Genomic DNA, 12,716 nt, shown 5'->3' on the forward strand with positions numbered 1-12,716 from the left:
TATTGAAGATTCAAAATTCTTAAACATGCTGCAGCCGCCCGGACGCCTAAATCATTTATTAGCTGTAAAGTAAATATTTCTTTTGCCACAAACGCACAGGCACTCGACGCCATTGGCTATGCTTCTTTATGGGAAAAATGCTTCAACACTTAAGTGTGTGAGTGTATAGCTCTCTACATCTGTTTACAGTTTAAATTTGGGTAATATTGCGAACCAGCAGGCCAACTCTCAATGGGAACTGGTGAATGTTGGTGAATTTTAAGGTCATCGATTTAGCGCCTTCGATTTTGATACGAGAATTCAATGTTTTCATTTAGTTTGGCAGGAAGCATTTGTTTTGCATTGCTCGCCGTTTATTATTGTATTCTTTACTTTATGTAAGCTACATTTCCGGCTGACTTGAATTTCATCAATTGGAAACGTAAAACGGTTTGCAGAATCCGCCAAACTGATTACATAATCAAACCCAAGTGTTTCCGCTATCCGCTTGTATTGATTTAAAAAGCAAATAAATAGCAAAAGGGGCACAATTCTATTAGCCGACCAAAGGCAAGAGCTTCCTGACAACCACAAAAGCATGCACAACAAAATGTTGCACAGATAGGCAAACAACGGAGTGGTAAAGTATACTTGACAGAAGGTTGGCTTGTGCCTATGTAGCCGCCAGCTTCAACTGAACTCTTCTGTGTTTGGCATATTAAGTGGCTGACAGGCTCTTCTCATCAGCTGTGGCACATTTCGGTGTAAAGATGTTGTAAACACTGTTGCTTTATTTTGTATCTGAGTATGTACAAGCCTGCTGGCGAATAATTTAACAGCAGCTTTTCACTTCTGCAGGCAAAACTGGAGGAGAAATGGAAACGTAGCAACAAATGAAGAACATAAGTCACTTTCGAGCAACAACTCATTTATCTAATTTGGCAAGAGAAAAATTAAGACACTTTATGTAGCGTGTGTTATACAATTTGCTGCGATATGTTATTTGTTGAAAAGTTATACTATAAATGAAATTTAAAAAATAAAACCGCTAAAACAAGAATTCGTGAAACTTTTCATATTAATATTCGAATTGAGCTAAAACTTGTACAAGTATTAAACAGTCTATACATCCTTAGAACGTCAAACAAAATCTTAAGCGTATTCGAAAAGACAATATTTTATACCTTTCCGGTTGTTCATCATTTTCCAAAATTACTATTCAAATAAAGAAACTTTATTAACAATTGAGATATAACTGAGCATCTTTTTCGTAAGAAAAATCCAGCTTGGAACTGATTTTTTTTAAGCTTTTCACCGTATTTAGCAGCTCCTACTATATATTTATATATATATATTCATAGCAACACTTAAATTTGAAGTGGGGTAACATGCAAAGCAATTAACCATTCCAAACTCGATGTGCTTGTATATCTTCTGCACCTGATATGCCCCAACGTTTTATTAAAAACAAATGTCACTCATACGCCTTGGCATACCTGTTATGTGTAGCTAAGTAATGTAGTGTAACTTTTAATGAGCATAAAATATAGAAAAAAATTAAAATTATAACATTAACATTAATATAAATATTTTTTAAAATAGTTCGGAATATGTTTTGGCTAAATTCTCCGAAATTTTAAAGTCCTATTAATATTAATAAAAATTGGTCTAGGCATTCAGTAAAAGCTGTTGAGCTACAGAAACGACATTTTTGTAATTAGTAAAAAAAATATATTATATACAATCTTATCTAATTAATTTTAAATTTTCTCTTAGTAAAACAAATCAATTAGCCATAAGTGCAACAATAGCACAGTATAATATATTTCCAAGACCAAGCAATTCTAAATGCCTTCAAAAAGCTAAGTAGCAAATATTCCTTGACATTGAATTACTGTTTTAATATGTGGTATCATTTCTAATTAACAGACACAATTACTACACTCTAACACTTTATAATAATCATCCTTGGCCCCAATACACTTGTGCCAACGTTTTTATCAGTCCTCGAAACAGTTGATAAACTCAATTCCCGGAATAGCCTTCAACGTGCGGAGTGACTTTCGCTTAAAAGCTTCAATTTACTCAAAACAGTTTCTCCGAAGCCCGGCCAGAAGTCACACGGAGCTAAATCAGAGATATACGGTGGTTGAAAATTTGGCGAAAAAATTCAATACAGGACGCGACGGTGCATTTTCGTGTTGCAATAAAAAAAGAGTTGTCGGCCCATAATTCCGGTCTTTTTTTACGAAAAACTTCGCGAAAAAGACCAATAACACTCAAAGAGTAATCCTGTTGACACTTTGTCCGGTCGAAAGTAATTCCAAGTGCATAACAATTCGATAATCGAAGTAAACTGTCAACATAACATTTATTTTTGATTTGCTTTGACATGGTTTTTTCAGCTTTGTATCAGCTTTTCCACGATATTCGGCCGAGTGATCGTCTGTTTTCGGATCATAAACATAGACACAAGACGCAGTCGGAAGGCAATGTTTTACAGGCGTAAAAGCAGACAGTCATACGAACTAAGAAAAAAATATTTATTTAAATTAAAAAGTCTTACTAATTTTTACCCACAGGAAAAAATCAATCTGAAAATGGAAACACATTATGACACACGTGAGGCCAGCATTTTTAAATTGGCTTTTACTTTCGTCACAGTATGAAAAAAATATTACAAAATTAATTATATATTGAAAAGTTGACTGAAAAGTATGATTTCGACCGTTTGCGACTCCCACTTAATCTCAAATTTTAGAAAATATACATATATTAGATAAGTAAATTTTGATTGCAACACGACTTAGGGTGCCCTCAAAAATTATATGTTACTTCACCAAAAACAAAATTTATAGCGATTAAGAAATAAAGTCCAAAAAATATGAAATCACAAGTTCTAAAAAGTATAATAAGATAACAGGTAAATATCTTTTTCTAAAAAAATTATAAAATTTAGCTCTATTATTTATTAAATCCCATTACTTTTAATATTAATTTATATTTACTTAGAAAAAATTTAGTAGAGAAATAATTTACGATTTATTGTCCTTACTAAATGTCAAGATCATCTGATCTCCTAATTATCCAACATTTGATTGATTTTCCATGCATTTACCAAAATAAAAAGGCAAAGTTCAACAACCTGTTTGAATCAACGTTGAAGTTATTACAATTTCTTTATATATAAATCCTGTAACTAATTGTTTATGCTATCTACAATTCCCTTTACATACACGTATTTAACAAGTAATGACTACATCTAGCGATTGCTATTAAATCTGCTGATTTATGTGAGTATAACTGCCCGATGGCTGTATAAACAGATAAATTGTCTACAGCAGGGATTTAATAGCAATACTTATCTCGCTCTTTAGTGTTTTTTTATTTAGTTATGGTCGGTATTTACCACAAGAAAATGTTGCAAACATTCCAATGGACTTCAAAGGCAATGCGTTGAATATTTGTATACAAATATATTTATATAGTTTATATTTATAAGTGTATACAGATGTATCAACCCTGATTTCTGTTAATATGGTAGCTTAATTGATTTGTCTGCGCCATTCTTAGTGTAGTGCTGACACTGGTAACTGGAATATAAAAAAAGTTGTACATGGTGTATACGTTACACTGCGTTAATATGCAAACGTTGTACATGGCGTATACTTAGCAAATACTGATATGGTCTACTAACGTGAGAAGAGGTGTACTTATTTATATTTATTTATAAGTTTTATTATTTATTTATTTATAAATTGTTTACGCAGTTCTTTTACTATAAGATTTAAAAATTTTTTTCATTGTTTTCATTATCTTACCTCGCTGTTGAATATCATATTGAAAAATAATTCATTAACGTCTGCACACATAATTCACGTTGAAGCACAAACAATTCAATATTTACATAACGAATCATTTCTGTTGACATATTAATGGCTGCTCTTCAAGTTGCCTTGTTATTTGCTCTTTCTGCGCGCCTGCAACGGAACGCGATACAGCAACTGACACTGTCGCCAGCAGAAATGGTTTAATTAAATCAAGCGATTGAGTAAGACTGAAAAGAAATACATTGCACCATGACAGATTTTCATTAATTGGATGGAAGGTACAAAGTGGCAATATGACACTTTTTGAAATGTAATGAAACATACAACAGTGCATCAGGTCAATAAGAATTTTTACATAAGAAGAGCAGTAAAACTAATTTAAGTAATAACTAATCTTACAATTATGCAATTGTGACGATTATGGTTTCAACTTATATAAAATATGAGTTTTGGACTTTATAATACTTGTATTTACGTTAATTTTTCAGAAATCTCAATCACCAATAACTTGATCTAAAGTATTAAATATATTTTCAAATAAAATTTTATACTTTTATAGCTGTTGAAGTCTTTTAATTTATGAGTATATAATACATACATAGCTTCCTTTAACCCCTATTGAGGAGCAGGGTCAATAATAATGAATATATAAAGGTAACCATAAGGTTGAAAATTGTTATGCTGTGGATATAGGTAGGTTTGGAGTCTTCATATGTGGTGCACTAAGGTCCACCCCAACCATGGCACTTAACGCCATTTTGAACATAGTGCGCCATTTTGAACACGGCTTGAAGATACCCGTTTCTTTGAATTACTTAATTTATTATATTTTTTTATATAAAAAGTTAAGTCAATTTCTGTGCTTTTGAATTCTGGACACAAATCGCAAAAATGAAAAATTTGCCACCCATTAACTGCCACAAGTGAAATAAGAATCGCCTTCATCATTCTTACCTTAATTATTGTGAGCGATCTAAATTATTTTCACAGATCGTATGTTGATTTTTCCTAAATCACTTAGAAGGCTTTTTGGACTGTGACATCAAATATAAAGTAAGATTTTTACTTATTCTATTATATACTTTCGGTTGCAATACGTTTTAGAAATATATACCGTTTTAGTTAAGGGTGACATTCACATAAAGACGGTTTAAAAAAAAATGAGTGCATAAAATATAGCCTCTACAAGCTATAAAAATTAAAAAATAAAATAAAAATTAATTAATTAATAACATATAAGGAATATATAAGGAATATATAACTAATTTAAATATATGTGAATATTGCATGAAAAGTAAAAAAAATCAGCACGAATGGTGGTGAAAATTGTGTGATGAAATTACAGTCTAAACGCTTAAAAAATGGCTATTTTGGTTCGCAAGTATTTCTACTTTGTCTACTGCGAAATTTTGATGGAAACATCATTCTATTAGGAAACAAACAATAACTTAATATCAAAATTCAAAAACGGCTTTCCAATGACAAAACCACAGAAATTTCTAAAATGATAAAAATAGTTTTGATAAATTAAGTTTTTGTTTTTAAAACAATATTTATTGAAAAATAATATATATTTTTTGTGGAGTTGTGTATCTTCTACTTTATTGGCATAGACACCGCTTATGCGATTATAGTCGAGTTAGGAGATTGTAAGTGTGTTGTTCTTCACCTGATCTTTCCAACGGAGTGGAAGTCTTTCTCTGCATGACTCTGTGGGTACTGCGTCGAATACTTTCTGAGCTAGAGTGTTTTCATTCATTCGGTACGACATGATCTAGCCAGCGTAACTGCTGTCTCTGAATTCGCTGAACTATGTCAATATCGTCTATATCTCATACAGATCATTTTGCATCGAATGCGATATTCGCCGTTAGCAATGCGCAAAGGACCATAAATCTTCCGCAGAACCTTTCTTTTGCTTTTTTTCGAAAACCTATGGTTTCGGTTGCAACTGTACGTAAGGAGCTTGAAATGACGTCCCACAGTTCCCTTATACAGAGTCGACTGTCTGTTGTGATTGTAACTTCCCGACGTCAAACCTTCCTTGTGTTTATTGACGTATGTTTATTGACAAGATAGTGGTCCGAGTCGATGTTAAGACCTTGGAGCGTCCGCACGTCTGTTTAAAACACTGGACACGTGTCTTCTGTCTATCACAACATAAACGATCTGGTTGGTGCTTTTTTGCCGCGGAGACAGCTACCTGCTTGGTGAATTTTCTTATACTGAAATCTAGAAGTCGACCAGCCTTAGCCCATTTACGGATTTTTCATCATGGAGGCTGAATTAACCGACGGTACCAAAGACCCTTGCCCACCCTGACGTTAAAGTCGCCATACATTTCTAAGTTGCCTATGATTTTAAAGAAAAAACACAGAAACTTAATTTTAACGGGGAATGCTTATTTTCATTGAAAAGGTTTTTTTTTTTGGGATTTATTTTTTGAAGTTTATCTCTTTCAAATATTGGTCGCGGCTATGTCTCAGATGATTCATCCATTGAGTCTAATTTTCAATGACTCTTTTGAGCATTACGACATATAAGTGGCGAAAGACACACGCAATGTTTTGCTCCAATGCTTAAAGCATTCAATGTTCTACAAAATCTATGAAACGAGAAATTTTTTCAAGTAGTTGGAAGCGAGATTTAAATTTGTCTATCTGATAAAATGAAAGAAAATAGAATACTGAAAAGCGGAGTACCTTTTCGTTACAATTAAGAGCTCATACTTGGAGAGACTTTCTTAGAGGTGTCTAAGAACCCAATTTTCATAGCACAAACATTTAACATCATTTAATATATAAAACAGCGGTTGAGTAAATTCGAGTAGGCAAGCAAATAACAGGTAGATTTTGAGACTATACAACAATTTTGTTTTTAAAACTGCAATTGCACATACATACATTAATAAGGTTTTTTCAGGAAACTCTTTTCCCTGAGAAAATTAAATTACAACCCTTTTTCTCAAATCAGCAGAGTATTGCACAACAAGTTATTAATCATAACCTCAAATATATATACATATATACACAATTACATACTTCAAAATTCCATAACCATACTTCACTTTGTTTGCGGCCGTCAGTGAAGATGATAAATTGATCGGCAACAAAATCCGCGACGTGATTTGTAGACAATCTTATATTTATATCTTTATATTATCGTACTAATTCATCATTTTCATTTTGTTTATTTACATATCTTTCAGCACTGCGCGAAAATGGCTTTGAAGTATCAAAAATGGAAGTTGGCAATTTAATTAATGGCAATAGTCATCACTAAATAAATATATTTACATACAAGCCGCTCCTGTAGTAACATAAAGTACGCATACCATTGCATAAATACCTATACAGATAACAACTGAATCAATTCCATCACAGCATCTCCACCCCCTCCGCCGCGCGTTTGAGTACGTGCAACTATCATTGAAAATGTATGGTTTACTGCTGGAGAATCTCTCCGAGTATATTAAATCAGTGTACGGCGAGGAGAAATGGGAAGACATCCGACGTCAGGCTGGTATCGACTCGCCATCATTCAGCGTACATCAAGTCTACCCGGAGAATATGCTGAACAAGTTGGCGAAGAAGGCGCAACAGGTAAGCAATATGAAAAAATGCAACAACATATAACAAGAATTCAAAGGCGATAATAATTGAGTTATGTTTGTTGATGGCAGTCGAGCTACTAATTGACATTTCTCTATTAGTTCGTGTTATTTTTTTTTTATAAATCAGATAAAAGAGGAAGTAGTTGAAACTATTGTCATTGGTCGTAAGCGGTTAAAAAGTAAAATTGCACAATCTTTCAATCTTGGTATATTAAATAATGGGTTCAGGTTCCCAAAGCTAGAACTATAGCACGTTTGGCGTAATGTGCTCAACGAACTAGTTTGGAGTCCACTTGTAGACGAAAAAGAGCAAAAAGCTGTTCCAACAGTGGATTAGACTTGGCAGATCCGCTTCGAAAAAGCGAAGACTTTCTTAACGGTCAAATCTGTGATGACCAGCGTTGTCTGGGAAGGACAAACAGGCTCTCCAGGGTCGCGATATTGAGCCAGGTTAGGTAAGGTAAATAGGCTGATATTTGTGAGAACTCAAACAAATCCACTTAGATTGTCCATTGTTAGGACACTTATCATTGCGGTTATGTGAATCTTGCTAAAAGCTAGTAGTTCCATGGACCTTTTCTGTTCCAGTCTGCTCCAGAAGGCTTTCACAATCTCACAAGTGCCGGTTGCAGACCAATGCTTACTGTGCTCGCCCGAAGCCCATAGAACCAGCACCCAAGTACACGACGTCAAGCGAACACCTGCTCGTTTCCATCGTAATCGAATTTTGGAAAGGGTGTCTTTCCCAGCAAATCATCGACTTTACATTTTCCGGCGATTTCGCTATGTTCAAGCACCAGACAAATTTAATTTGGAGCTTGTGGGGTCGTGCACTACTTGACTAGCTTGAAATGTATCGATTCCTCATCTTCTTAAAAGCAGCCACACCTCGTTGAAGTACATCTGCTGCTACCATATTAGCTGTCATTTATGCTTGAAAGACACTGCAGTGGTCTGGCAATCTGAAATATTAATTGATTGAGAGCTCCCAACAAAAGACTTCTCACCAATCTTCCGCTTGAACTTCGATCCATTCGTGAAAACTGAGACAATTCGTTGCCAAATTGTAAAAAGCAAGTCCTGGAGGAAAAATAACTCCTCCACCTCGACACCTCCCCCAACTTGGTCGAATTCGAGTCCATCTTTCTAATAAAAAGTTACCTGAGAACCTAACTTCGATTCCGATAAAATCACTGAACTAAACGGAATGCGGTTAACAATAAATTACACATACAGGCGCGATGTACAAATCTTTGCAGAGTCATGAGGAGACTGTATAAACAGTCGATATCAAAAGCTGCCCATTTACCAAAAAAAAAAATGTTTCAACGGATTCAGATTTTTATAAAGATTATTATTGGTTCCAGCTAACCAATCCCCATTTGGTTAACGCATCATCGCACAATCATTAACAAACTCAGTCTGATAACTTATTGAACTATTTTCAGGTACTCGGCGTCTCCGAGCACGAATTCATGGATCAAATGGGTGTGTACTTTGTCGGCTTTGTCGGACAATATGGTTACGACCGCGTGCTTTCGGTGCTTGGTCGGCATATGCGTGACTTTCTCAACGGTCTCGATAATCTGCATGAATATTTAAAATTCTCATATCCACGCATGCGAGCGCCATCATTTATTTGCGAAAACGAGACGCGACAGGGACTCACATTGCACTATCGCTCGAAGCGGCGCGGCTTCGTCTACTACACAATGGGGCAAATACGTGAAGTGGCGCGACATTTCTACCACAAGGAGATGCATATCGAACTAGTGCGCGAAGAGATACTCTTCGACACCGTACATGTGACATTTCAATTGACATTTGATAATCGTGCATTTACGCTTGCATCGTTGGCGATGACGCGCGAGGAGAAGCATTTACCCATCAGTGCACATGTGCTCTTCGAGATATTCCCATTTTGCATCGTATTCGGGTAAGTAAATGCAAACATACATTCATACTTAGCCACAGAGAAGGCACTCAACGCCATTTGTCAATTGTTGGCTTGCCTACTTTATGGCTACCAGTCAGCTAATACCAACTGCCTGTCATTTGATTATAGCAAATACACTTGCGTTGCGAATTTAATTACGTGGCGCAGCAGTGCATTCGAGCGCCGGCACGTTAACTGGGGCAAACGCATTGAATGCAGCTGTTGCCAGCGTAATACTTGTTATAGTCATCTTCAGTGAAGTTTTTTTTTTATTCTCTTTCCACTTATTTGCGGCGGCTTCGACTTTATTGGTGACCTACAGCGCCGATATGGTGGTACGCAGCATTGGCAATTCTCTGATGGTCATCCTACCCGACTTGCTGGGGCAAAAAATTACCGCCTGGTTTGATCTGGTGCGCCCTTTAATTGCCTTCAAATTCCAAACTGTAAGTAGATTTGATGTTAATGAGCGCAATTCAGTAAATTATAGTTAGACGGTTGAAAGAAGAGCTGAAATTGGCTTGTAAATGAAGTGATAATTACAAAATTACTCTTTCAAGCTCTGCCGCATGCAATTGTCTTCTATTTATAACTATAAAAAAGCTTAATCCATTGCATTTTATCTCATATAGATTTTAAATAGAACAAATAACATTTTTGAATTGGTCACGGTTGAACCAGTTACCGATCGCGTTGATCTTCAACCTTCCACCGAGTTGCTGTTGCACGATGACGGTTCCGAGCCTGAAAAGACGCTGCGTTTGAAAGGTAAGAACAATAACTAAATTGGAAAAGTATTTTTTACGAGGTTTTCTTTTTCTGATATTGTGTATTATATATAAGTTAAAAACGAGATACCGGTTCAGAAAAGCTACTACCAAAATAGTAATGACAATTCTGTAGGTATCCGCGAGCTCACTTGGATACTAAAAATAACTTTCTCATCCCGTATTTACTGTGTTTCATGCTTTTAAACATAATTTGGTCGAAATTTATTAAAGACGTAGGTTGAGGTTAGATTTACTAGTATGGCTGTCACTAATTTGCACATAGACCTTATAAATTTAAATAAATCTCCTCCACATGGTCATAGGGACTTTTAGTCTTACGACTTCTTTGGAGATTCCTATCCAGAGCTTGTTGGCAAACTCCTGTAGCATAATTTTACAGTGTGTGACTTTGGCATTTGGCATTTTCTTAATTTTATGTAGTTGGCCATGGGTTCAAGGCGGTATTTTTTATATAGATCGTTGCTGCTATATATAGCAGTGAAAGCATTACATCAGGAGATGGTGAACCCGATTTCCCAATCGACGACGATGGAGAAGACGTTCTATTGCCCGAACAAGAAGAAATTCGAATAGCAATTACCCACTTAAAGAATAACAAAGCGAAGGGGACCAATGGATTGCCGGCCGAGATATTCAAATTCGGCGGCGAAGAACTGCTAAGGAGCAAGCATCAGCTTCTTTGAAGAATATGGTCGGAAGAATCATGCTCAATCCACAATAAAGAAATCCCACAATCTGCTCCGACTACCGTGGGAAAAGCACCCTCAACATCGCATATAAGGTTCTATCAAGCATATTGTGTCAAAGATTAAAGCCCACCGTCAACAAACCGATTGGACCTTATCAGTGTGGCTTTCGACCTGGAAAATCTACATTCGACCAGATTTTCACCATGCGCCAAATCTTGAAAAAGCCCTGTGAAAAGAGCATCGACACGCGCCACCTTGGTATCACCGCAAAGCTAATACGGCTGTGTAAACTGATGTTGAGCAACACTAAAAGCTCCATCAGGATGAGGAAGGACCTGTCCGGGCCGATACCAAGTGAGGTTTCAGACAAGGAACATTCCTATCGTATGACTTCTTCAATAGATTGCTGGAGAAAATAATACAAGTAGCAGATCGAAGGTACAACTTCTATAAAAGTGTACAGCTGCTGGCGTACGCCGACGATCCGATGATATTGATATCATTGACCTCAACAACCGCGCCATTAGTTCTGCTTTCTACAGACTGGGAAAGCAAGCGAAGCGTATGGATCTAGTTGTGAATGAGTCGTAGTCGTAGATAATTTCATCTATCTTGGAACCAGCGTCAACACCAATAACAACGCCAGCCTCAAAATCCAATGTAGAATAACTCTTACCAATAGGTGCTACTTGAGACTGATTAGGCAATTGAGAAGTAAAGTTCTTTCTCGACGAATAAAGACCAAACTCTACAGGGCACTCATCATCCCCGTCCTGCTATATGATTTTGATAGATATGGACGATAAGTCGGCCGCACGAGTTTTTGAGAGAAAGGTTCTGCACAAGATTTATGAATCTTTGCGCAATGGCAACAGCGAACACCGCAGTCAATGGTACGATAAGCTGTACGAGATATACGACGACATTGACATAGTTCAGCAGAATAAGAGAAGCCCGAATGGATAAAAACACTACAGCTCTGAAAGTATTCAACGCAGTACCCGCTGAGAGAAGCAGAGGAACATTAAGGCCTCCACTCCGTTGGAAAGACTAGGTAAAGATGGACCTGGCTACCATTGGAATCTCCTATTGGCGCCAAGCAGCGAAAACGGAAGAACGACTGACACGCTGTTGTAAATTTGGCTTTAACCGAACCGATAAGAATAAGCAAAATAATCGGTAAACACTCTTGGCGAACACCTAATGTAGATAGAACAATTTTAATATTTTTTATAAAAAAAAAATATAGGGCGTAAATGAAATCAATAACTCAAATTGGTGAAAAAGAACAACCGCCATACTGTTTCTTAAACTTTTTTTTTTGTTTTAAAAATAAACAACTCGGCATTCTGCTCCAGTTGTCAGGTTATTTACTCCAAAACCCTCACTTAAAAAATATATAACTCAACTTTTTGCAATTTCAGGTCAAATGGTCTACATGGAGAATTGGCGTATGATCATGTTTCTGGGTACACCGGTTATGCCTGATCTCAACTCACTCATAACAACTGGCCTTTACATTAACGATTTGTCAATGCATGACTTCAGCAGGTAAATAAAATATTGACATTATAATATTTTCCATATTAATGATTTTTTCTTTTCAGAGATCTCATGTTGGCCGGCACACAGCAATCAGTCGAACTCAAGTTAGCGCTCGATCAAGAACAACAAAAATCAAAGAAACTGGAGGAGTCCATGCGCAAACTGGACGAAGAAATGCGGCGCACAGACGAATTGCTTTATCAAATGATTCCAAAACAGGTGGCTGATCGTTTAAGACGCGGAGAGAATCCCATTGACACGTGCGAGGTGATGAACCCTAATTTTTTATGCCATAATTGGCGAATTCATAATCCTATTTCTCCAACCTTTCAT

General features: G+C 36.2%; 1 protein-coding gene across 5 annotated transcripts in view; it reads left to right on the forward strand.

The window, feature by feature from the left end:
* LOC105234114 (soluble guanylate cyclase 88E) overlaps nt 1-12,716 on the forward strand; it is a 134,295-nt gene that overhangs the window by 115,652 nt on the left and 5,927 nt on the right. For 3 of the 5 annotated variants that reach the window (XM_049449136.1, XM_049449140.1, XM_049449138.1), the window contains 6 exons: nt 7,018-7,411; nt 8,871-9,358; nt 9,681-9,804; nt 9,991-10,126; nt 12,263-12,389; nt 12,446-12,650. In XM_049449136.1, coding sequence (XP_049305093.1) covers nt 7,244-7,411; nt 8,871-9,358; nt 9,681-9,804; nt 9,991-10,126; nt 12,263-12,389; nt 12,446-12,650 — 1,248 coding nt within the window. In that variant the 5' untranslated portion in view covers nt 7,018-7,243. The remainder of the gene's footprint in view (nt 1-7,017; nt 7,412-8,870; nt 9,359-9,680; nt 9,805-9,990; nt 10,127-12,262; nt 12,390-12,445; nt 12,651-12,716) is intronic. The other 2 variants (XM_049449137.1, XM_049449139.1) reach the window with 1 other exon arrangement.

This window comes from Bactrocera dorsalis, chromosome 2 (genome assembly GCF_023373825.1).
Source record: "Bactrocera dorsalis isolate Fly_Bdor chromosome 2, ASM2337382v1, whole genome shotgun sequence".
NCBI classification, from domain to species: domain Eukaryota; kingdom Metazoa; phylum Arthropoda; class Insecta; order Diptera; family Tephritidae; genus Bactrocera; species Bactrocera dorsalis.